We start from the raw sequence: 22,682 nt of genomic DNA on the forward strand, positions 1-22,682 counted from the left end.
ATGTGGCTTCGCATACGACCCCCTCGTCTTCCACCACCCACACTCACCCGCCCAGCCAGCCGACAGAAGATCCCCTTCCGCAATCACTTGGTCCCAGACCGCTCGCTCGCTCGCTACATCAGACACGGATTTGCAAACTCTCGCCGGTGGATTAACTCTCGTATTCGCGCATGAGTGAAGAGTAAAACTCCCGCCGGCGTTGACTTTCCTTTCTTTTTCCTTGCAGTGCAGTATATAAAAGAGTTAAAAGAAAATACATCCCTTCCTCGCACCGCCACGTTTCTTTTCTCCGTTCTAGCCATGTCGATGTACCTGCTCCGTTCTAGTTATATAGTGAGCTAGCTGCAGACAATCAAAGCTGCGCGTAGACAAGCCACTCGGAGAGCGCACATGCTCTCTCTCTCGTACATTGTTATCTGCATCTCGGATGTTCGTGGTGTGGTTTGCTGGCAAGGTAAGAAGCTGAGTTGGTGCCTGCATGGTGTACACTTGCATAGAGCACGCGCGTCGTTTTACTGATTTTTGCGGTGGAAAGCGAGTAACTTACTCTGGCCGTTTTGCTTGCTTGCTTCAGTACGAAAACCCTACGCACTGTAGTACAGTAGAATTGATTATCTACTCGGGTCAATTGTTTTTGCTTGCCCGGTGTTGCAATTGAGTGAGGAGAGAGTAGTAAGAAGCAATGCTATGCTTCCTGGAGTTACGGGATTCGAGTTCTTATCAAGAAAATAACGAGGAAGGTGCTGAGAGCGAGATGCTAATTGAAATGTATGAGGGAAGTGAAGATCGATTATCCAGCTCTCCATAGTCTTCCAACATTTTGAAGCACAAGAATGCAATAAGTACTCTACCTCATCATTCCTACCGCAAGAAATATTCCAAAACACCAAAACCCCCGCTCATAAACTACAATAATCCCCCATCTCACCCACCCTTTATAAACGACCACACTCTAATTTTCGTCAACGCGATTCCTTATGGCCCAATGGCAAGGCGTCCGCCTACGATGTTCATCACAGCAAAGTGAGCGGGAGATTCCAGGTTCGACCCCTGGTGAGGAAGGAACTTGACCTTCTTCGCAAAGACGCGGTTTTTTTTTTTTTTTTTTTTTTTTCATTTTATTTTACTATCTGTTATTATAGAAAATAAATAGCAGGGATTTTTTTTGTGGTCTGGTGGGTGTTGTTTAGTAGTTTTGAGTGGAATCGCGGAACGAAGAAATGGCTGATTATCGTTGACACTGATCTGACACTGACTTGACTGACTTGACTGACTTGACTTGACTGACTGACTAATGACTTGGCGTCCCCTTCGGTTCGGCAGTTTTCGCTTTCCGTGTGATTCGGGATTCGCAATTCTCTCTTTTCTTTTCTTGTTTTCTGTACAGTCAGTTTGTTTCATACAAGGGAGGAAGTACGATGCAAGGGCTGTGGGGGGGAAAGGAAAAGGAAAGAGCAGCGGTGGTGGAAGGAGGATGGTGCGTGGGAGACCAGCCCCGTCGTGCAGCTTACGCGTCCACGCATGATGATTATTTGAACAGTTGTTGAGGATGAGGAGGTGATGAGTGTGTGTGTTTGATTAGAGGATATATAGAAGAATTGTATCTGAGATGTATTATGAAGTGAATGGGATGGAGATGGAGAGAGGGTTGGGAGCAATCAAGACTCGATGGGGTATCTTGATTGCCTGCAGACAGGTAGAAGCAGGAGCAGGTCATGTGAGTCTATGCTAAATAAGAGTTCACTGAACAAACGAGCAGCTTTGTGCAGTGCGGGTTTTAAGCTGCTCGGGTCATGAAACGACTCCACGTCTGCCTGCTGCTGCTGCTGCTGCTGCTGCTGCTGCTGCTCGGTGTGTAAGGTGAGTGCGGGAACGCGTCAGCCGGGCTCGAGCTTGGCTTGTTCTTCTGCGCACTGACAGTACAACTACTCGAGTAAGTCTGCCATCTACAAACAACAATGATATAGCAATAAAATAATCTGCAAAGAACAGCAACAGAATGAAGGGCAGCGCAGATATCTCCGCGAGCAATGTGACGGCGCGCGCCGGTGAGCGGCCGCAGGATTCCGTCTGTCGCGTCCTCACCTCAGCCTCTCCTCCTCTGTCGCTGATGTACACGCGCGCGTCCAACGGTGTCCTCGACTGCCTCATCCACCCGTCCGCCACACGGACGGATATGCGACGTGCAGTTTACAGAGAATATACGCACGTAGCACTTCTCAGCTGCTTGTGCTTCTGCTGTGCTGCTCGTAGTCTCTGCGATAGTAGCCAGTCGAACCCCTTCAGTCTTTTATTTTTCTGTGCGCGCGTTCTTCGTTCTCCCAACTGCCCCTGCGCCGCACCGCCTGAACTGTATTCTTTTATCCCTCCGGCTCCGATGGTCCCTAGTCTATCTATTACCACTTCACGGCATATGAGATACCAAAAAAACCATTAATAAAAGATTGCCTGACATCTGGTATGATTGAGCAGATCAAGACACCCGCCAGCCATCCCAAGTCTCGATCAAGAGCCACGCGCGTCCACCGGTCCTCGAGCGGTTTGCGGCCCAGCCTCCAGCCTCGTCGGGCCAAGCCACGTCGCCCGTCCTGCGCAGGAACCCAGCCACTCGGGCCTGAAATGGGTACCTACCCCTGGTTTGAGCCGCACCGTGGCTGGGCAGAGGACCGGACAGACAATAACCAAAGAGAAATCTACGCAGGTTTCGACTTTCCGCCCTCATCGCGCTCGAATACCGGTACCGGGACCGGGACCCTGTCAGGCGGTCGACTATAAAGCGCTCCGATCGCCCGCTCTGCGTTGAATCTCCTTCCTCATCTCGGTATACATCTCGCAACCTCGTCCGCAATGCGCTTCTCTTCCCGCACCGCCGGCGCTGCTCTTGCGGCTTTTTACCTGCTTCCCTCGCTGGCTTCGGCGCTGCCCGTCGCTAACCCTGACGACTGGGACGACGTCGTCGTCACTGTGCTCGAGACCGTCTACGTTTCGTATCTCGACGATACTCCGACCTCGACCGCCGCGGCAGCGGACCAGGATACCACCGTCTATGCCTTGCCGTCGACGACCTACACTGCTGGTGATGCTGCGACGACTACTCCTACCACTACTGCGCCCACCACCACTGCTGCGGTCGCGACTACTCCTACCACTTTGTCCACCGTGACTTCTACCTCCTCCTCCTCCTCCTCCTCCTCCTCTGAAGAGACAACGACGATGGTGTATGCGGACGCGAGCACAACATACGTGATTGGCATCATGGACTCGACCACGACTTCCTATGCCTCCGACGACTCCACCGCCGCCACCACCACCTCCTCCTCCTCCTCCTCCTCGACCTCTACCACCGCCTCCACCACCACCACCACCACCTCCTCCTCCTCCTCCTCCTCCTCCTCCTCCTCCTCCTCCTCGACCATCCGCGGCATCAACGTCGGCGGCTGGCTCGTACTCGAGCAATGGCTCGGCGGCGCCGACGACCTCTGGGCCCTCGCCTCCGACGCAGTAGACGAGTACACGCTCTGCGACGCGCTCGGCGACGCCGCCTCCGCCGCGATGAAAACCCACTGGGAAACCTGGTTCACGCAGGACACCGTCAACACGCTTGCCTCGTACGGCCTGACCGCGCTGCGCATCCCGATCGGGTACTGGTCGTTCGTCGACGACGCGAGCTCGATCTCACCGTACGTCTACGGCGCGCAGGATTACCTCGACCAGGCGATCGGGTGGGCGCAGAGCGCGGGCATGAAGGTCTGGGTTGACTTGCACGGCGCTCCCGGGTCGCAGAACGGATACGACAATTCCGGGCACGAGGGCTCGGTCGATTGGCAGACGGGCGAGGGAAACATCAACCAGACGATCTCGGTGCTGACGACGATGGCGGCGAAGTACTCTGGCTCGGACTACGCTAACACTGTAGTCGCGATCGAGCTCGTGAACGAGCCGATCTCGTGGGGGAATAACGACGTCGAGGTCACGCGGCAGTTTTACATCGACGCCTACGCGTCCGCGCGCGCGGCGTTGACAGATAACCAGGACCTGATGATCATCATGCACGACTCGTTCGAGGACCTGTCGTACTGGCAAGACATGCCGAGCACCGTCGGCGCCTCCTCGTCCTCCGACGGCTCGTCGCAGCAGCTGCTGGGGATCGACACGCACAGATACCAGGTCTTTGACGACTCGCAGACATCGCTCGACGGCGACGGACATATCGAGAACGTGTGTTCGCAGGCGAACGAGATCAGCGCGTCGAACGACTACATGCCTACGTACGTCGGCGAATGGTCAGCGGCCGTGAACGTGTGCTTTTTCAGCAACGGCAGTTCTTCCGCGGGAACGTCCTGCGACGAGGACGGGTGCTCGTGCGTGACGGACGACCAGGCGACGTGGACGTCCGACGTGACCGCGTTCGTGCGCAAGTTTGTCGAGGCGCAGATGGACGTCTGGGAAGGCAAGGGGTCCGGCTACTTCTTCTGGTCCCAGGCCGGACCGGGGCTGTGGAACTTCATCAAGGGCGTCGAGCAGGGGTGGATTCCGCAGCCGCTGACGGACCGCGAGTATCCTTCGCAGTGCGGGTTCTCGCTCTCGGATATGACGGAGAGCAGTAGCAGCAAGAAGATGATGATGCACAGACGCGCGGACGAGGCGGTTCATGTCCGGCGGAGACGGGCGGCGGTCGCGAAGAGGGAACCGCATGTTTTGGGGGCTCATCTGGTTGAGCATCTGGCGCGACAGTTGTCTTAAAAGAGTCGCGAGAAGCTGAAGTTGATGAAGCAGAGATATTTTTCTGCGAGATAATGCCTTGTTTTGTTTTTTGTTTCTTGTTTCTTGTTTACTGTTAGATATCTGGGTTTTGGTATGGAGTTTGGGAATAGACGTCAATTAAACTCATGCATAGTGTTTAGGCATTATTATTATCTTTCTCTCTCTACAGAGGATAAATTGGGCCGAAAGAGGAAAATATAAGCATAGCGAGGAGTTAGATTATTAGTCTAAGCGAGGGGTTTATTAGCAGGAGGAGAATGAAACAGGCCTTTGGTGTGAGATGTATATTGATTTTGATTGCTAGGAGAAGGGAAGAAAGAAGCAAGGATACCAACGCCGCTGTGAGCAGAGAAAAGAGCAAGGAAGATGGAGGTGGGGTTACGGATCCAGCCGGAATGCAGAGAGAGGAGGAGGAGGAGGAGGAGAGATTAAGTGCATTCTGTGAAGAGTTAGATGAGAGAAAAGAAGAGTAGAAGTAGAGTAGAGTAGAAGAGAGACTCACTCTCGCAGTAGCAACCGTAGGGGGTTGTAATGACCACACCGCATTTGAGGCAGCGACGATGGCAGACGACGCGTTTTAGTCTTGCGAAGCGGGGCATTGTAGAAGTAGGAGTAGGAGTAGGAGTAGTAGTAGTGAGTAGAGTAGAAGTGGTGATGATAGCAGTAGCAGTAGCAGTAGCAGTAGTAGCAGATAGTAGCAGGAAGTAGAGAAGAAGAGAAGGAAGAAGAGGAGGTTTAAGTAGAAAGCAAATCAATTAAATCAACAAGAATCAAATCTCCTCGATCGCCCAAAACACAATTAAAATTTAGAGTTCAAAACCAACCGCGCGCTTAGCCCGCACGCGACTCGGACTAAGGCTTCTTCTTTGGCTCTCGTCGGATTAGGGTTCCTGTCCACGTGTGTGCCCTGCGCAGATCCGCAGATCAGAGGAGATAGCAACGGTATTTGATAGATAGTGAACAGGATAGTATTAGAACAGAACAGGTGCTGAGTTACTGATGATCTGTTGATCTGTTGTAAGACGTGGTGTCGGGCAGATACAGTTGCTGTTTACGGGCATATGTTATTCTGATATTAAGCAATGATAAAATACAACCAGGACGCCATCAGAAGCAGGGGTCTTGACCTCCTCCTTCAGTCTTCATGCTTTTGGTAATCCTTTCTGGCTCTCTGGCCGCATGCTAATGATATGATAATGACAATAATAATACAGAGCGAGCGAGATGGATCAATGAGCTAGATCCATCAATGACTACTTCAATCTTCTGCTATAACTTCTTCTCTTCTTCTGTTCTGCTAGCGGCCTACATCATTCTCATCAGTATCTCTTCAGTCATTAATAACAACAGCACACTCACATCGCTTGCAGTAGAAAAGCTCGTTCGGGGTGAGCTGGCGGCCGCATACCAAGCACTGCTGATCCGGCAGGCGCTGACGGACCTTGCGAGCCAGAGCACGCACAAAGGACGAATGCATCTTCGACGATCTTAGTAGGCTGTAAAAGTAGTTATAGCTGTCGTTATAACAAGCAGTATCAGAACAGGCAGACAGAACAGAGAGAACGAGTAAGGATCCGGTCGATGGACGAGCATCTGCTTATAAGCAGACCGAGCCCCTTTTAGAGAACCAACATCCAGAGAATAAGAGTCATTTAATTTATTTCCCTTCCCAATCGGGAATTCTGTAAATCTTCTCCTCCTCTAACTACTACTTCTTCTTGAAAAACGTATCCAGCCTGCTCATCCCACTTCTATCCGCCTTCATCAACCGTCGCACCCCGGCCCCAACTGCCGCCTTCTTCGCCTTCGTCCCCTTCCCCTTCCGCACCTCGTCGTCCTCGGCCTCAAACCGCGTCCGCTTCCCGCCCACACTGCTCGACAGCATCTGGTGTCTCTCCATCTCCTCCTCCCGCTCCTTCTTCAGTCTCGAAATGTACCCCGCCAACTCCCCGTCATCCGCCACCCGCGCCTCAAACTCACGCGCCAACTCTGCACACACAAACCGCGCGCACAGCACCCGCACCGCGACCCCCTTCCTCGCGCGCGCGTACATCTCCTCTGGCGCGCGCTCGTCACTCGCTCGCGCACGCTGTAGCACCCGCCCGACCTCATTCCGCGCCACCGCAGTCGGCAACCGACTCCCCATCTCTGTCGCGAGCCCGTCCAGTTTCGTAAATAGCTTGTCCTTGTTGAGCCGGTAGCACACCATCCCTGGCGCGGGCTCGGTCGTGTCTGTGATCCCTGCGAGGTACCGCTCGAGCGTGGGTAAGAGGACCGTAAACCCTGCCGCAGACGACACAAGCGTGTCGGACAGATCCTCCCACGTGCGATACTGCTGCGCATGTTTAGCCAGCGCGGGCAGCAGCAAAAACAGCGGGCTCACCGCCGTCGCGACAATGATCTCGCCGGAGGAAATTATGCTTCCTCTTGTCTGCTCGCTGTCGTCGTCGTCTGAAGTAGAGAGAATGGTGGAGCATGGGTCGTCGCTGGTCACGCTCGTGAGCTCGGAGAGGTGGCATTGGGGTTGCGTGAAGAGGAAGCGCGTCGGTTGCGAGGTTGCTGGATGTGGTAGTGTTATTATCGAGCTCTTCTGTGCTGCTGACGACTCAATCTCCGGTATTAACAAAACCCGCGACATCTTCTCTTGCTCTTTTATTCTTTGTTTGTTCTTCTAATCGATGCTGCTGCTGCTCAAAAACATAAACAGGTAAACTACAAAAACGCGTTGGGACAAACGAACGCGTCAAAACCACAAACACCAAAACCTTAAAATCCCTCTCTGCTTTCTCCTCCCTTTGCTCGCGTCTTCTTCTTCTGTTTCCCATCTGCAGAGGAGAAAAATTGTTTGAGTTGCTGCTTTTGAGTGGTAGTTTTGAGTAGTTGGGGTTTACTTGCATATATACATTTATTCTCTTGCATTTGTGTTTGTGTTTTGTTGTTGTGTTTAGATTGTGCATCATGGATTCCTCAGATGACGAGGAAGGTATCTCTCTTCCTCTCTCTACTCTCCTTCTTTCTTAACAGTACAAACTAACTAATATACAGAAATCCAACAACTCCGCCTCGCAAAAGCCCGCGCAGAACGAGAAGAACTCGAGGCAAAACTACAACTAGCTGAAATCAGACGGCGGAAACGACTTGCTCTGAAATCATCCTCTTCTTCTTCTTCGACAGCAGCGGCTGATGCTGTTCTTGCGCCTGCTACCCCGCCGCCTCGGAAACGCGCTGTTGCAGTGATTACGCAAGATGACGAGCTGGTAGTCCAAGAAACGCCGCGGTCATCATCATCGCAGCAGCAGCTCGACATCATCGCCGCGACACCGACCCCCCCGTCCCGTCGGCAGGATAGAGACAACTCCCGTCGCCAGGATAAAGACAAAGACAACAGACCACTCCAGCTCTCCCCCAGCGAACGCAAACTTCTCTCCGCAGAAATCATCAAGCGCAGAAAACTTAGTGCCTACTCCCCCGCCATCGCCAGCTCCATCCTCCGCGCGCGCACCTCGCAGTCGCATACCGATGACTATTCAGCACCAGAAGAGGAGATACAAGTGCCGAAATCGCCGTCGCCGGTGAAAGCGCGCGTGCTGCTGGGGCTGGACGTCGGTCGGAGCGCGGGCGATGTGAATTTGAGTCGCGCGCGAGGGGGGAAGGATATGACGGCGCGGAGTATAAAGCATGGGATCGAGCGCGCGATGGTGGAGGACGCGGCGGCGAAGAAGAAGATTCAGGCGCCGACGGTCGGGTTACGGTCTACGCGGGAGACGCGGGAGTTGAAGCGCGGGAGCGTTGTCAGGAGTGGTGGGGAGGCGGAGAGGAGGAAGGGTGGGGAGGAGGAGGGGGGAGGAAGACTTCTTTTGCGGATAATTTTTTGAGGATTAGGAAGATGCAGCGGGAGGGCAGGTCTGAACCTCTGAAAGACGCAGTGTCGGTCAGCATCACTAAAGACAAGAAGCACCCGCAACCACCGCCCGAACCCAGCAGCGACTCTGAATCCGACCTCGACATCGAACCTCCGCTACCAACCGACCCCCTCTTCCCATCATCAACACCCCCCTCTCCTCCTCCGACACCACACTCCCCACCTCCGCGCCTCCCCCCACCACCTCCGCCGCCGACGACGACGACGACGACCTCTACGACCCGCACACAAACCTCTACCTCACCACGCGGCACACCCCCGCCGCCGCCGTCGCGCGCGCGCTCGCGCACAAGACCGTAGTCTCGGTGTCTGGCCTCTGCAAGGCGATTTCGCCGCCAGAATACGATCCGCCCGCGTGGCCGGACTGGGCTGTGCTTGGTGTTGTCGCGCGCAAGAGCGGGATGATGTACATGCGCAAGCCGCAGTTCGTCGTCGATCGCGAGCGGGAGCGGGACAAGAGTGAGAGTGAGAAGGAGAAGATGGGGAAGGTGGATGAGGCGCGGATTATTCGCGACGCGGCGAACGCGAAAGCCGGGATCGACGAGACGTTTAGGCAGTACCACGCGCGCGTGCGTCGGCAGCGCACGAAAGAGGAACTCAAGCGCCAGCAAGACGGGCCCGACGCGGACGACGACCACGAACGAGCCGAGCAGGACCGCAAGCGACGGCGCTACTTTATCGTCACGCTGACCGATCTCCGCGTCGAGATCGATTTGTTTGTGTGTGGCCCGCAGGTCGAGAAGTTGTGGAAACTACGGGTCGGGGATTTAATTGCTGTCTACAACCCCGGCGTGTGGGCGCCCAAGCAACAGTCACAGCAGCAGCAGCAGCAGCAGCGCGGGTTCAGGATAAACCTCGACCAACCCGACGACGAAGTCCTCGAGCTCGGCCGCGCGCGTGACTTCGGCCTGTGCAAAGCCCTCACAAAGAAACAGCAGCCCTGCGCAAACTGGGTATGCACCTCGCGCACCGACTACTGCGAATTCCACATCGAGCTCGCGGCGAAGCGGAATACCTCGCGGCGCGCGGATCTGAATAAAGGCACGCCGTACTTTGCGCCGCGGATGGCGGATGGGCGGAGTAGTGTGCTTGTGCGGATGCCGGATGGGAAGCAGGTTCTTGTTCCTGCGGACGGGCAGGGCGGGAGGAAGAAGAGGGGAGGAGGAGGGTTTGGGGGGTTTAAGGGCGAGGTGGAGGAGTTGGGGTATGAATTGCCCCAGAAGAGGTATCGGAGAGGCGGTCTGTAGCATTTACCATATCATTATCTTGGGTTGTATATACCAAATATCCAAGCATCCTCCATCCACGTTCTCAGCAACACCGCGTTCGTTCCCCTGGCAACCATCCAAACCCCCTGCTGGAATGGAATGCCCGCCGCACGAGCCAAACCACGCGTTTGACATCCCTGACTCACAAACTCTATTTTAGAAGTTTAAAAGAATTCGGTAAACAAACGCGAAACGGCGCGTGGTATTTTGTCTCACTAAACTAAAGGACGCTTGGATAAGGAGAAGAAAAGGGGATGACAAAAACAGGATCAAGGAGAAAGAGGAAAAAGGAAAAGGAGAATAAAGATAAAGCTCATCTCATTGTCATAAATTCAACATATCTATTTTGCTTCTTCATCTTTCTTCCTCTTCTTCGTCGCGCGCATCGCATTCCTCGTGTAAATCTTCTCGTCAACGGTTTTCCTCCAAAAAAAAAAATCAAAAAGCAAACAATGATCGTGATAAAAGAGACAAAAATGAGAGTAACTGTTGCGCACAACAACAAGAGTGGAAAGAGAGCGTGAGTTGACAGGGAGGGGATCGAGATCAAAAAGAGCACACACACACGTAGATGCATATTCATGCACCCCCCTGCCAAAATGTAATCAAAGAGAGTGACTGTCACATGTGTGCATATTCACATGTAAACAAAACAATGAACGAGAGTTGGAGAAGCATGGATATCACGAGATCATCAGGCTTGAGAAGAGGAAAACCGTTGCGAGAGCCGTTGAGGAAAAGAGAGCAGAGACAAAGAGAGTGGAGAGAGTGAGGAAGAAGCGTACATAACACGGCACACAAAATTAGTGGATAGTCGCAAAAAAGCCCAAAAAACATGAAAAATACAATCACTTGAAATACATGAAATAAGAAACCCGCCAAAAGCACCGAAATAAAAAAGGGAAAGAGAAATTAGAGAGAAACCAAAAAGATAATCTCACTGATTCACATCAGTAAATCATGCGACCTCAAAGGGCTTCTCCGCATCCGGCGCAAAGACCTGGATCGTCGGCGTCTCAGGCTTTCTCTCGACCTTGCCTGCGCTCGAAGACGGGAACGTGTTCGCGGCCTCGGTGTTGATCGCAGGCAAGGTGATCAGTCGCTCGCCGCTCATGGGCCTACTCCGGCCCGCGACAGTCTGCGGCATCGGCGTCGGCGACTGCGCAACCGCCTGTCTTTGTGTCTGCTGGCTCTTCACGCCGCGTTTTGGTCGCGGGCGCAAGGGACGCACAGAGAGGCATGAGCGCGGGCAGACGCCCTGCGCGGAGCGGTCGAGCTTGACGCAGAGCGCCCAGCCGTCGTCGTACTCGTGCAGCACACGCACGAGCTGGCCTTCCTTGAGCGCAAGCTCGTCGTGCATCGAGGGAACAAAGTCCATGGTCGCGCGGTGGACGTTCGAAGTCGAGGACGCGGCGTCGGCAGGGATATCGGGCAGTGGAGAGGCAGCGGTAGCAGCGGCGGCAACAGCGGCAGCGTTATCAGCAGGAGCAGGGACGACCATGACAGGAGAAGACGACGTAGACGATAGCGAGCCCGAGTCAGAAGAGACGGAGGAAGTGTAGGAAGACGCAGACGAAGGCGACGAAGAAAGCGTAGCGAGCTCCTTCTTGAACGACTCGAACGATCCGGTAGAAGAGCGGAGGGAATCAGCGTCGCTCGCAAGAGGTCTGCTGTCCTGTCCGATAGCACCAGTCGAAGTGCGCGTAGCACGTCCAGAGAGAAGAGAGAGAGGCAAGAGACCGCTGACAGGGCGCGAAACACGGATCGACAGACGAGGGGCCTTGGTGTTGACATGGGCAACGGCAGGGAGTGCAGGGGGCGCGGCAGACTCAGACGGCAGCGACACCGATTTCTCGACAAACGCGGCCTCCTGCGCTTCACGCGCGACCCGGCGGCGACGAACAAGGAAGAACGCCAGAGCAAAGATAATGAACGCACCAGCGATCACGCCGATGGCGATTCCCGCTCGGGCGCCAGCAGTCAGAGAGCCGGAGTTCTCGGCTGATGAAGACGAGCCAGTGTCGGTCGATCCGGTCGAGGAGAGCACGTTCGAGTCAGCAGTGGTCGAGGAGGCAGTGGCGGAAGAGGAGGTAGCGGAGATGGACTTGGTGAGAGTGACTAGGGTCGTGGCGGCGACTGAGGAAGTGGTCAGGGCGGCGGCGACGGACGAGGTGGCGGACGAGGCGGCGAGCGTGCTCTCGACGGCTAGACGCGTGTTAGCACAAAAACAAGAAATGAAGTTTTACGTATCAAAGAAGTAACTTACCGTCCTGGGCAGAGACAGCCTTGCCGATGGCGGTAGCGGTGGCAGTGGAGGTCGCGGCCGGGGTAGCACGCGTGACAGTCAGTGTCTGGTAAACAGTGAGAATCTGGCGGCGAACGACGGGCTTCTTGATCTGGGCAAAAGCCGGTCGCTGCATGGCAAAGTCGGCATGGGAATCATGGCCGTCGAAGGTCTCTGCGAACGAGCGCTTCTTGAGATCCAGCTTGGGACGGGCATGGGCACCGTGGGAGTGGTGGGGAGACATTTGCGACGGGGGTTTCTAGGGAACGTAGATCGGGAAAAACACGCGGCGAATGAAGAGAACGAGTGGTTCTTGCGGGCGAACTGAGCGCGGACGGGAACAGAAGATGCTAATGAGAGACTGAGGAGGAACAAGAAAGGAAAGGAGTGTGGATGTGCGTGTGCGGGCGCGAGAAAGAGGAGATGTGAGGAAGGAAGAGGAAGAAGAAGAGAAGGAGCAGAGCGAGATAGAAATCGGTCGACAAGGGGCAACCTGCGAGAGCCAAAACCCAGAGACGCGACAGGGGCTGCGGCTCACATTCCACCCGCATTCGTGATCCGGATCACAGCGTCGCCTGCTCGCTGCTCTCTTTGCCCTGATCCGCCCTTGCTAGAAGAAGTTGTTGCTATAACAGTTTCAAAAGAATAGAAACTACATATTTCAGCAACAATCTCCTCTGTTTGAGATAAACCAGACTCTCCGCCCGCTTCTTTACCTGAATCAGGCGCGTTCGCCCACACACAATTCAGTTTCATACTCGAAACCCTAAATCTCCCTAAATCCCTCGCCCGACGCGTGAGAGACGCGTCCGCCTTCTCCTGCCTTCTTCATCTGCTTCCCCTGCTTCCTTACTAACCGCTCCCTACCAACTTCCTGGGACCCAAAGCAGCCTGCAGCCTGCAGCCCTTGCAGCCCGCAGCTACTTCGACCTCGCTATATCACATTAACAGCTGTCGTATTTCACATCTACTTCTCCAAAAACATAAACATCAAAACAAAACAAAACAAAACTAGGACTCGGCATACCATTCAAAGTGGTTGTAGCATAGCAACAGCAGACAAAACAGTATAAATGAAAACATTGATAAAGTACACAGCTCTAATTAACTTCTTCCTCTTCTCCTTCCTTAACCCCCTTCCACCACCTCCTCGCTTGCTCGCCTCGCTTCGCCCTTCACTCCCACTTACTCGCTTGCAAAATACATCCCGCTCACAATACTCCGAATCGCAGGCACAGCCGCCCACTCCCCCTCGCTCTCGTCCGCAAAGGGGTCGCTCTCCTTCTGATCCACCGCGTCCTTGATCTCAACCAACAATCCGCTCGCGCTGTCCTCCGGCGCATATCTAAACGCTAAGCTCACTCCTCCGCGGCCGCCATTGCCCTCCTTCGCCTGCCCGTCGGTCCAGAACCGCACAAGCGCGTTGCCTTCCACGCCCTTGCGTAGCCTGATCTCCGGCGTCTCCGCAGACGTAAGCACGATCGCCAAATGTCCCGCCTCCCGGTTGAACACTCCCGGCGGCTTACTCTGCGCCGCCGTCGCCGGCGCGCCCTCGATGCTCACCACCAAACTCATGTCGCTCAGCACCAGCTCCTCCGCCGGATACGACGGATTCAGCACGTACCGGATAATCACCGACGTCTGGTGGGGCTCAAACTTCCACGACGGCTTCACAATAATCGGCACGTAATCCGCGTTCGTAACCGAGTATTTGAACGTAATCGTCGGCACCGACGACAGCCGGTCCGGATGCAAAACATATCCGTCCTCCTCGTCGTCGTCGTCCTCGACCGATGTAATCACCTGCGCACTCGGGTGCACGCGATCCAAAGTCTCCGTGCCCATCAACCGCAGAGGAACAGGCTTCGTCGCAGAGCCCGAGTACGAAAGCGCAATGTCGCCCACAATCAGCACCCGCGACGGCTCGCCGCCGTGAAGTGACACATTCACAGTCTCCACGATACTCGACGTCAGATCCGGCAGTATCGGGATCACTGGCTCCGCCGTCTCCACAGCTTCCTCTTCCTCTTCTGCGGTCTCCACCTCCTCATCATCTTCATCCTCATCACCCTCGTCGTCCACGACCGGAGTAGAGATCTCCTTCTCGGTCGTCACCGCCGTACCAGTCAAAGGCGCACTCTCGTCCTCAGCAACCGGCAGCGTCGGCACTCTCTCCTCCAAAGCATTATGGAACTCGTCCTCCTCAGTCGGCGAAATTGGAGGCAGCGACTTCTCCACCGGTGACTGGGCCTTTTCTTCAACCCGTGTAGTCTCCAGCGATCCTCTGTGCGATGCCGGCGGAGGCGGTGGTGGCACACCATGGCCATTGTTCATGATCTTTGTCAGACCCACAGGAAGCGCAGGAACATCACCAGCCAGGCTCGGCACCCCGCCAGGATACAGCTTCGACGCGGCGTTCTCGCCCCGTCGGCCGCGCATGCTTCTGCTTGCTGCCACCGTAGGCTTCATCCGAAGGCTTGACGCCACACGCTCACGTGCCGCCTGCTCCTCGTCTTGCTCATCCTTCAGAGGCGTCGACTGGATGTCAATCGCCAGAGCATGGCCCGTCTCTTGCTGAAGCTCGCCATACGTCTCGTCCATCTCAGCCACTGCCGAGCCCTTGGCCACCGGCGGAGGAATCGAGTATCCCTCATCATCGACCTCAGACTCTCGCACGGCAACAGCTGGTTCCGCAGGAGTAGGAATGCTCGTCACTGTGGGCTGCGGCTGCTGCTGCTGGGCTTGCGACGTGCCAATGATGTTGATCGCATCCGGGTCATCGCCGTGGCCGTTCATACCACTGTTAAACACAGAAGAGCTATAGCTAGGCGTCTGCGTCATCGCCGCAGGAGGAACAACCTGCGCAGGCGCAACCGGAACCGCGCCGCTCGTAGTATTGCGACCAGTCGGGCCCGAGAAGCTTGCGTACTGCGACGACCGGTTTGAAGCAAGACTGCTGGTCTCCGCCGACTCGCGGACATCAATCTGCTCCATATGGTGCTTGTTCTTCTTGTCCTTTGACGATCCAAACAAGCGGCGGCCACCGGTCTCGGACTTGCGCAGTATTGTCGACATTCGGTTGAATCTAGACTTTCCTGGTGTAGCTAGATAAAAGTTAGTTCACGTTGCATTGTAATTGATGAATTTGATAGGAGAGAGATACCCGGCGTTACTGAATCTTCAGTGGCCACAGACGACCGTCGCTTGGACGACGATGGCGACGAAAGGGCGTTAAGCGAGCTAGTTCGGGCCGCAGCCTGCTGCAACTGCTGCGAAGAGGGACGGCCGTGTCCGTGGGGTGGAGGTGGCGGTGCTGCTCTGCTACCAGTGCCTGCTCCGTGAGTACCGACGAGGGCGAGCGAAGTCTGGCGGGTGCTTCTATGCGGAAGACCGTTCGTCTGAACCTGGACGGCGTACATCTTGATCTCGTCCGCGGGGTCGAACGAGAGCAGTTCATTGAGATTTCCCTCGCAGATCGAGACAATTCGCTGGGCCTTGTCAACCTCAGAGGTCTGATATCTGGTCAGAGTGTCTTTCAGCATCATGAGCCGCGTCTCATCGAGGCCTTGCAGCTTCTCAAACACCAAAGGCGCCTGCGAGTCCCACTCGGCCACAATCTCATTGACGCCCGCATGTGCGCTTGCAATCTTGCTCGACCCCTTACGCTTGTACTTTTCAACCTTCTCCTCCGCAGACGCAACATCATCGGCCAAAGTCGCGAGATTCGTCTGGATCATGCGCATCTCGGACCACTCGCGGTCTCCTCCGTCCAAAGAAGCATGGCGCTTGAGGGTATGGATAATCTCCGCCTGGAGCTTGTTTGCAAAGCTCTGCGACGCACCCGCCAAGGTATTTGTCGACTCTGCGACTTTTCCCCAAACGGCGGCGAACGAACCCAGGCCCGCTTCCTGAACATCTGCTGAGATATTGCGGGAGGAGAGCTTTGCGAGCGCGGTTGCGTACTCCAGCTCGATTCGGTAGCGCTCCTCAATCCAATTAGCAAGCTCTTCATTAGCTTTGCGCGCATACTGAAGCCGATCACCCAAAAGAGTGACTGCCTCGGCCGGCGAAATCGAGGACTGGTATCAAGAGTTAGCTGTTGAGTAATTTACACCGGAACCCACCGGCTTGACCGCCCAAGTCCCGCCCGGGGGCAGAACCGCAAATGCAAGACGACAGCATACCAAAATCTTGTCCGCGTACTCAGACCGCGATAAGGAATCCATTGCTCTGGTGGTGTTGGAGCTCTCAATTGTTCGAGGGCGATGTGTGGAGAAAAAAAGCTGGCTGGCTGCGCTGCTTCCTCAACGAATCATCGCAAGGTTCCATCGCTCGCTTGCCCGCACGTTCCCGCATCCGTATTGATTATGTAACTACACGTGACTTATTAATGTTCTTAGCCGTATCCTGACTAATGAACCCCGCTCTACCGAGATCAGATACAGATCTGCTTCTGCTGGAATAATTGTACAGTGTTTATTTGTGATCATTTTTAATCCGTAGCCGTACTTCACATCTCCGCAACATCAATATCCAAACTTATAGCACATTCGCAACCTACTTCTTCTCAAACGCCTCCGGCTTAGCGGCTCCGGCCTGCACAATCGCATGAGCCAAGTCATCGACCAAATCCTCAGCGTCCTCGATACCGACGCAGAGTCTGATAAGGTCCTCCGGCAGCGCGCGCGCCTTTCTAACCTCAGGGTCAATTGACGCATGACTCATCTTGCACGGCATCGAGATCAAACTGTTGACGCAGCCAAACGAGACGGAAATTCCCCATAGTCGCGCACCTTCGACAATCTTCTCTGAGATCTCGACGTCGCCGGTCTCAAAAGACAAAACGGCACCGGCACCGGTAGCCATGGTCCAGTGCAGGTCGTACTGCGGGTGTGACTTCAAGCCGGGGAAACGCACCTTGAATCCGGCGGCTTCTAATCTCTCGGCGACGTATTGAGCATTAGACTGGGCTTTCTCGAAACGAATAGCAAGGGTCTTGATTCCGCGCATAAGCAACCAGCAGTCAAACGGCGCAAGACCGCAGCCGGTCGCGTTGATAGTGAAGAAGAGACGGTTTCCGAGTTCCTCGTCGTTGACAGCAATCACGCCCGCCATGAGATCGTGATGGCCGCTCAAGAACTTGGTAGCGGACTCGTACACAATATCTACGCCAAACTCTAGTGGCGACATTGCGAGCGGCGACATCATCGTGTTATCGACTGCAACGATGGTCTGTGGTCGCTTCTCCTTGACGAGCTTGGTGATAGTAGGAATATCGCAGATCTTGATCAGCGGGTTCGTAGGGCTCTCGAGAAGAACGAGCGCGGTCTTGTCTGTGAGTTTCTCAGTCACCCGCTCAACCACAGTCGTGTCGACGTGGTGGACGACGATATCGCCGTTGGTCGCTAGGTATTTGAGAAGACGGTTGGTGCCACCGTAAAGATCGTCTCCGGCGATAACTTCGTCGCCAGGTCGTAGAAGTCGCGCAATGACGTCCATCGCACTCATTCCTGATGCAACTGCCATAACGCGATTGGCGTTCATAATCTTAGCCAGATGGCGCTCTAATAAAACCAGTCAGTCAGTCAACATAATCTCAACCTACCCCATCTCAAATGAACGCTCAAACACAGATAACACGTACCAAGATGCGTTCTCGTGGGGTTTCCACTTCGCGTATAATCGTACTCTCCCATCTCGGTGCCCGACGCCTGCTTGAAGGTCGCGGTCTGGTAAATTGGCACCGACGAGGATCGGTACTGGTCCGGCGACTCGGTGTACACAATCTCGGTCTCGATCTTGTACTTCTTGGTCGAGCCGCCCGGGCGAGGCGTCGAAGGCGCAGGCGAAGGCGGGAACGCCTCGGTTGTTATGTTTGTGCTTTCTGAAGACATTTTTGGGGGGTTATGGGCAAAAACGCACGATGGTAGACGAGCAAGATGAGGAGCTTTATCCCAAGCCGAGATTGAATTTTTTTCCCTGACTCTTTCGCCGCAATCCGTGATATTACGCCATCGCTTAGTCACATTATTACTCTTCAGTCACGTGATGCAAATTTGCTGACTAATTGATTAACGTGACCCGCGCGATGGGCGTTTAGTTTCAAACAAAAAACTGACAACAAAACCATCACCACAACAACAGCACCTACAGCAGCCTCACCGCCCTCTGCACATACTCTGTACCGCCCAAGTATAATCACAAGCTCATCGCATGAGGTCCTCTTATGTGGGATACCGATTATGATTCTGAGCTCTCCTGTGACGAAGAGTATCTAGCTGCACTTGTCAGCGAAAGTGAAAAGACGCCGTCGACGATCAGCGGCCCGCAGCAGCAGCAGCAGCAGCAGCGACTCCTAGAACCGGACAATGCTGCTACGAACACTCGCGCGCTGTCGCCCTTTAGTGAGGCCTCCTTACGTGAGGTATCTGAATGTGTGTATTATTTGACTGTCGTTGTGTCACACTTCAAAGCTGAACCACGCTCTAACACTCGACATAGACAGTCGGCGAAGGTACCAGCGATAAGCTGCCCAGTTTACCACCAATCGGCCTGCCTTCGATGTTGGACCCCGCGCCTCCCAAGCGCGGTCGCGGGAGACCGCGGAAAAGTTCGGTAGTATTCGTCGAGACCTCTTCATTGCAAGACAACGCTCCCAAGCCTGCAGAGCCGAAGACACGCGTTCGTCGGAAATCCGCTGTCGAGGGGAGATCAAAAACTGCTGGTACCGCTTCAAGGAGGAAAAAATCGGACGTGGTCTGGCTTGACGTTGATATTCCGCCATATGAATTTGAACCGTCCGAGGCGGTCGCTGTACCTGCATTGAGAACCAAATATCGACCCCTCCAAAGTCTGGATTCTGACGGCGTTCCATCTTCACCCTCCGAGTCGGATGAAGCCCCATTTTCAGGATTTAGTTCTCCGTTACCGTCGCATTTCAAGGACGCGGTTGGCATGGAAGGACAGTCTATGCTCGACAAATACCGCGGCGGCTGGAAACTGTCTGTGTCCGATCTTGTGTCACCTATGTACTGCGAGCTTCAAAATTTCTATAAACTCTATACAGATACCAAACGGACGACGGCAGCAATGAAGAGAGGCACTGAGATCCATTCCGAGCGTGAGAAAGCGGAATATGAGGAGTTGGAAGTCGACACAGAGGGCATGACTCGGGAAGAGATCAAGGCCGCGGAGCTTATAGATACGCTCCTACGCTTGCTATCGTTGTGTCGGCTTGCATCTGAAGGAAGGGAAGACGCAGTCGTACGTGAAGTTCGAGCGCCTGGGTTCATAGATGGCGTTTACGTCAGTGGTATCATTGACGAGGTTCAGTTTGTCTCTGATGACTATCATCCACCAGGCGTGGAATATATTGGTATTGGCCCTAATCCTGAGCGTCCGCGCAAAGCACATAGACGATTTCAATCTTCGTCTGTTGATTCAAAGCAATCTGGCACAATATTCAGCGACTCGACAGAAGCCCAAAGCCCATCTGATTCTCAACAATCCACTACACCGCAATCACAGGCCGCGGGCGAGGTATTGTCACCAAATCGCAAGCAATCCAGCATTACACAGTTCATAACAACTAGTACGCCACAGGAGGCCACCTTGAATCCAAGCAACGATGATTCGTCTAAGCCCCGACGAATTCGTCTCGGGGATGACAAAACCCGACAATCCGATACATTTCCGGAGAAATCTCAACGCGATTCGGCATATTACCAGGTTTTGATCTACAAACGTCTGTTTGAGGATCTTACTGAAGGCAAATTCGACTACGCCGCTGTCGCACAATATCTCAATCTCGATCTTAATACGAAGCTCTCAGAGAAATTTCACAGTCAAATTACAGAAAACGAGTTTGTGGTTGATTTGATCTGGCATGAAATTGTGGGTCCGCGATCGCCGTCGCTCACAGATTTGAGCGAGGACGAGCGGGAGCAGTACGTGATCCTGCTTCTGAATTACGAGACCCTGGGTGAAGTCTGGAAGATGCTGTGTCTCAAATTCAAGGAGTTTAGAGGCAAAGTCAGTGATCAGCTATCAGTGACTTACATTGGGCAACAAGAAGGCACAATATTGGGCGGCTTTGACTATACGTACAAAGAGGAAGATTTCGAGGCGTATATCAAGGATATGCTCTCCTACTGGCGCGCAGAGCGCGACCCGAAGGGCGTGGAGGTCGAGGAGGCGCACAAGTGTCGGTATTGTGATTTCAACAACAGATGCGACTGGAGATTAACAAAGATACGCGAATCCGCGGTGAGGAATAGGCAGGCGTTTCTTGAAAAATACGGCAAGGAGGCTGGAGTGCTTGAGGTTAGTAAAGAAGAATAATGGAGTGTGCAGTGAATGGCGTTGTATCTGGTGTTATGCCGAGTGGAGTTTTTCATAATGATTTATTGAATTAAAAAATCTTTCGTATGAGCAAATCTATATGCCCACTTAATCAAAAGCGAGCAGCTTTCGTAGTCTTATCGTACAATTCCAGGTTCAGCGCCGCCAAGAAGCACGGAATCTCTCTTCTCTCCTGCACCCAGAACGTGATCAAATTCGCACACTCCTGCGCAAACGGACTATCAGGACGCCCACCCATCTTCATCGTTCCCGCCGCGGGATCGAACGTGAACGACTCGTCGTCCGAGGAGGCAAACATCGAGGTCGCGCGGACTTTGTTGTTGGCCAGGAAATCGAGCTTGTAGCCGAGAAGCGAGTAGACTGCTTCGCGGAACTCGACGGATTTCGCGGACCAGATCTCTTTCATTCTGCGGATCCGTTTTTCCTTCTCGGCTACCTCGCGCTCCATTTCCTTGATTTCGAGCTTCACTCTGTCGAGCGTGTTGATGCTGACCACCTGGCCGATATCCTCTCTTCGGTTTTCGAGCTGTGCGAGGAGCGAGTTGTTCTCCGCGCGGAGAGCGTCGAGCATTGATTTCTTGATCGCCTGGTCACGAGCAGCAGGATTATCGCGCAGCTGCAGCACGCGCGATTGAACAGCGGCGGTAGATTCGAGTGTTTTCAGTTTGTTTTGCAGCTGGCGAATCTCATTCTTGGCGGTCTCTTCGTTCTTGACAAGTTTTGTGTAGTCGTCTTGAAGTTGGCGGTTTCGTCGGAGTAGTTCGCCGATCCGCTCGTCGTGCTCGACGCCGTCCTCTTGCGAGCGCGCGCGCTTGCGGGGCGTAGAGGTATCGCTTGCTTGTTTGTCTTTCTTGTCGAAAGCTGCGAGTTCGGTGGTAAGACGGTCAATCTCCTCTTTCTCCTCTGCCAACAGCTTTTCCAGATTCTCGATCCGCTTATTTTTCTGCGCGTCGAAGTTCCCTTGCATAAACACCGTTTCCTCAGTATCAAAGCTCTTGAGCTGCTCCCTAAGAAACTCAGACTCTTTGGCCGCCAGCGCTTTTTGTCGCTCTAGTCGCGCCATCGCCTTCGCATTCCGAGCTATTGTCTCCTGCAATGAAGTCACCTGTGACTCTATATCAGCCAACTCGCGAGCGTCTCCCTCCAGACCTGCCTCGCGCGCCGCTAATTCGGCCTCTAATCGGCCTACCTTGTCGAGCAGAGCGAGCCGCTCTGCACGTTCGTTGTTCAGAGCACGCATCACGTCCTCGGGCGAGTGGAACGCATCCTCGGTTTCCATGAACGCCGCCCAGCGAGCTGATTCCTGTCGCAGATTCGCGGCCTCGAGTTCTGCGTCCGCGACCTGCCGTCGCAGATCTTCCATCAGCTTCAGACGCGCTTCGAGAAGTGTTTTTTCTTCTTGGATGAATTTGAATTTCTTGTGGGATTCGCGAAGAGATGTGAGCTCTGGGGTGATTATGTGCAGCTTTGACTCGAGTGATTTTGTGAGGGCGATTTGGGCGGAAAGCTGGGACTCGAGCGTCGAGAGGTTTGATAGTTCTTCTGTTTTTGATTTGAGCGACTTGTTTTCGAGCGCGAGTTTCTCATTCTCGTCTTCGAGCTCGTTGACGCGCAAATGACTTTGTTGCGATCGACTCTGCACAGCAGCAAGCTGCTCAGTAAGCTCCTCGACCGCAGTTGAAAGCGACGTATTTTTCATCCTTAGCTCATCTGTCTGGCGCTTGGCCTGCGAGTTTGCTGCGCGGAGTGCGGATTCGGCTTCGAACCGTGCGTCCTGGGCATCTGAGAGTTCTTGCTCGAGCGTGCGGACTTGCTTCTCGAGCGAGGATTTCACGTTTGGAAGCGAGGATTTGAGCGCGGTGAGCTCGGCTGTTGATTCGTTGAATTTTGTGAGTAGGAATTGTTGATCTGTTTCGAGGGTCTGCGTGTAGTCGTTGTAGTCAGTATGATATTCACACCACGTAAACAAAATTCAAGAGATGAGAAAAGTTACATCTGCGCGTTTGCCTTCCTCCGAGATCTTGTGCTCAAGCTCGCGAATAGTATCTTCGAAGCGCAGCTTGTCCCGCTCACGCTCGTCTTT

The 22,682-nt window shown here is 54.1% G+C and overlaps 10 protein-coding genes and 1 non-coding gene across 11 annotated transcripts; 6 read left to right on the forward strand and 5 right to left on the reverse strand.

Annotated features, from left to right (window-relative positions):
* The first annotated feature begins 971 nt into the window (after positions 1–971).
* On the forward strand, positions 972–1,062 carry BZA70DRAFT_t27. The gene has a single exon. It is a non-coding gene; the product is annotated as a tRNA-Arg (tRNA).
* A 90-nt stretch (positions 1,063–1,152) lies between these two features.
* Positions 1,153–1,849, forward strand: BZA70DRAFT_274642 (uncharacterized protein). The gene has a single exon (XM_064912009.1). The coding sequence runs from the start codon at positions 1,295–1,297 to the stop codon at positions 1,523–1,525; it is 231 nt and encodes a 76-aa protein (XP_064769631.1). The 5' UTR covers positions 1,153–1,294; the 3' UTR covers positions 1,526–1,849.
* Positions 1,794–2,265, forward strand: BZA70DRAFT_266029 (uncharacterized protein; the record flags this gene model as incomplete). The annotated part of the gene is made up of 4 exons (XM_064911000.1): positions 1,794–1,855; positions 1,921–1,933; positions 1,988–2,209; positions 2,254–2,265. The coding sequence occupies 4 exons, from the start codon at positions 1,794–1,796 to the stop codon at positions 2,263–2,265; spliced, it is 309 nt and encodes a 102-aa protein (XP_064769632.1).
* Positions 2,266–3,368: 1,103 nt separating this feature from the next.
* Positions 3,369–4,880, forward strand: BZA70DRAFT_274644 (glycoside hydrolase superfamily). Its single transcript, XM_064912010.1, has one exon. The coding sequence runs from the start codon at positions 3,553–3,555 to the stop codon at positions 4,741–4,743; it is 1,191 nt and encodes a 396-aa protein (XP_064769633.1). The 5' UTR covers positions 3,369–3,552; the 3' UTR covers positions 4,744–4,880.
* A 1,519-nt stretch (positions 4,881–6,399) lies between these two features.
* BZA70DRAFT_274650 (ribonuclease H2, subunit B) lies at positions 6,400–7,463 on the reverse strand. The gene has a single exon (XM_064912011.1). It carries the CDS (start codon positions 7,400–7,402, stop codon positions 6,473–6,475), a length of 930 nt encoding a protein of 309 aa, XP_064769634.1. The 5' UTR covers positions 7,403–7,463; the 3' UTR covers positions 6,400–6,472.
* Positions 7,464–7,564: 101 nt separating this feature from the next.
* BZA70DRAFT_309444 (uncharacterized protein) lies at positions 7,565–10,071 on the forward strand. The gene is made up of 3 exons (XM_064914885.1): positions 7,565–7,747; positions 7,810–8,589; positions 8,987–10,071. The coding sequence occupies exons 1-3, from the start codon at positions 7,723–7,725 to the stop codon at positions 9,931–9,933; spliced, it is 1,752 nt and encodes a 583-aa protein (XP_064769635.1). The 5' UTR covers positions 7,565–7,722; the 3' UTR covers positions 9,934–10,071.
* Positions 10,072–10,748: 677 nt separating this feature from the next.
* On the reverse strand, positions 10,749–12,697 carry BZA70DRAFT_274658 (uncharacterized protein). The gene is made up of 2 exons (XM_064912012.1): positions 12,221–12,697; positions 10,749–12,159 (listed from the first exon to the last, which is right to left on the reverse strand). The coding sequence occupies exons 1-2, from the start codon at positions 12,480–12,482 to the stop codon at positions 10,913–10,915; spliced, it is 1,509 nt and encodes a 502-aa protein (XP_064769636.1). The 5' UTR covers positions 12,483–12,697; the 3' UTR covers positions 10,749–10,912.
* Positions 12,698–13,208: 511 nt separating this feature from the next.
* Positions 13,209–16,676, reverse strand: BZA70DRAFT_108363 (Muniscin C-terminal mu homology domain-containing protein). The gene is made up of 3 exons (XM_064909388.1): positions 16,423–16,676; positions 15,402–16,317; positions 13,209–15,342 (listed from the first exon to the last, which is right to left on the reverse strand). The coding sequence occupies exons 1-3, from the start codon at positions 16,462–16,464 to the stop codon at positions 13,424–13,426; spliced, it is 2,877 nt and encodes a 958-aa protein (XP_064769637.1). The 5' UTR covers positions 16,465–16,676; the 3' UTR covers positions 13,209–13,423.
* A 15-nt stretch (positions 16,677–16,691) lies between these two features.
* BZA70DRAFT_274662 (Cys/Met metabolism PLP-dependent enzyme-domain-containing protein) lies at positions 16,692–18,205 on the reverse strand. Its single transcript, XM_064912013.1, has 2 exons — positions 17,883–18,205; positions 16,692–17,802 (listed from the first exon to the last, which is right to left on the reverse strand). The coding sequence occupies exons 1-2, from the start codon at positions 18,130–18,132 to the stop codon at positions 16,796–16,798; spliced, it is 1,257 nt and encodes a 418-aa protein (XP_064769638.1). The 5' UTR covers positions 18,133–18,205; the 3' UTR covers positions 16,692–16,795.
* Positions 18,206–18,379: 174 nt separating this feature from the next.
* BZA70DRAFT_274664 (exonuclease V) lies at positions 18,380–20,656 on the forward strand. Its single transcript, XM_064912014.1, has 2 exons — positions 18,380–18,672; positions 18,740–20,656. The coding sequence occupies exons 1-2, from the start codon at positions 18,607–18,609 to the stop codon at positions 20,576–20,578; spliced, it is 1,905 nt and encodes a 634-aa protein (XP_064769639.1). The 5' UTR covers positions 18,380–18,606; the 3' UTR covers positions 20,579–20,656.
* BZA70DRAFT_108465 (spindle assembly checkpoint component Mad1) lies at positions 20,573–22,556 on the reverse strand. The gene has a single exon (XM_064909389.1). It carries the CDS (start codon positions 22,296–22,298, stop codon positions 20,691–20,693), a length of 1,608 nt encoding a protein of 535 aa, XP_064769640.1. The 5' UTR covers positions 22,299–22,556; the 3' UTR covers positions 20,573–20,690.
* Between the last annotated feature and the right edge of the window lie 126 nt (positions 22,557–22,682).

This window comes from Myxozyma melibiosi (genome assembly GCF_037950935.1).
Source record: "Myxozyma melibiosi strain Phaff 52-87 chromosome Unknown BZA70scaffold_2, whole genome shotgun sequence".
Lineage (NCBI taxonomy): Eukaryota > Fungi > Ascomycota > Lipomycetes > Lipomycetales > Lipomycetaceae > Myxozyma > Myxozyma melibiosi.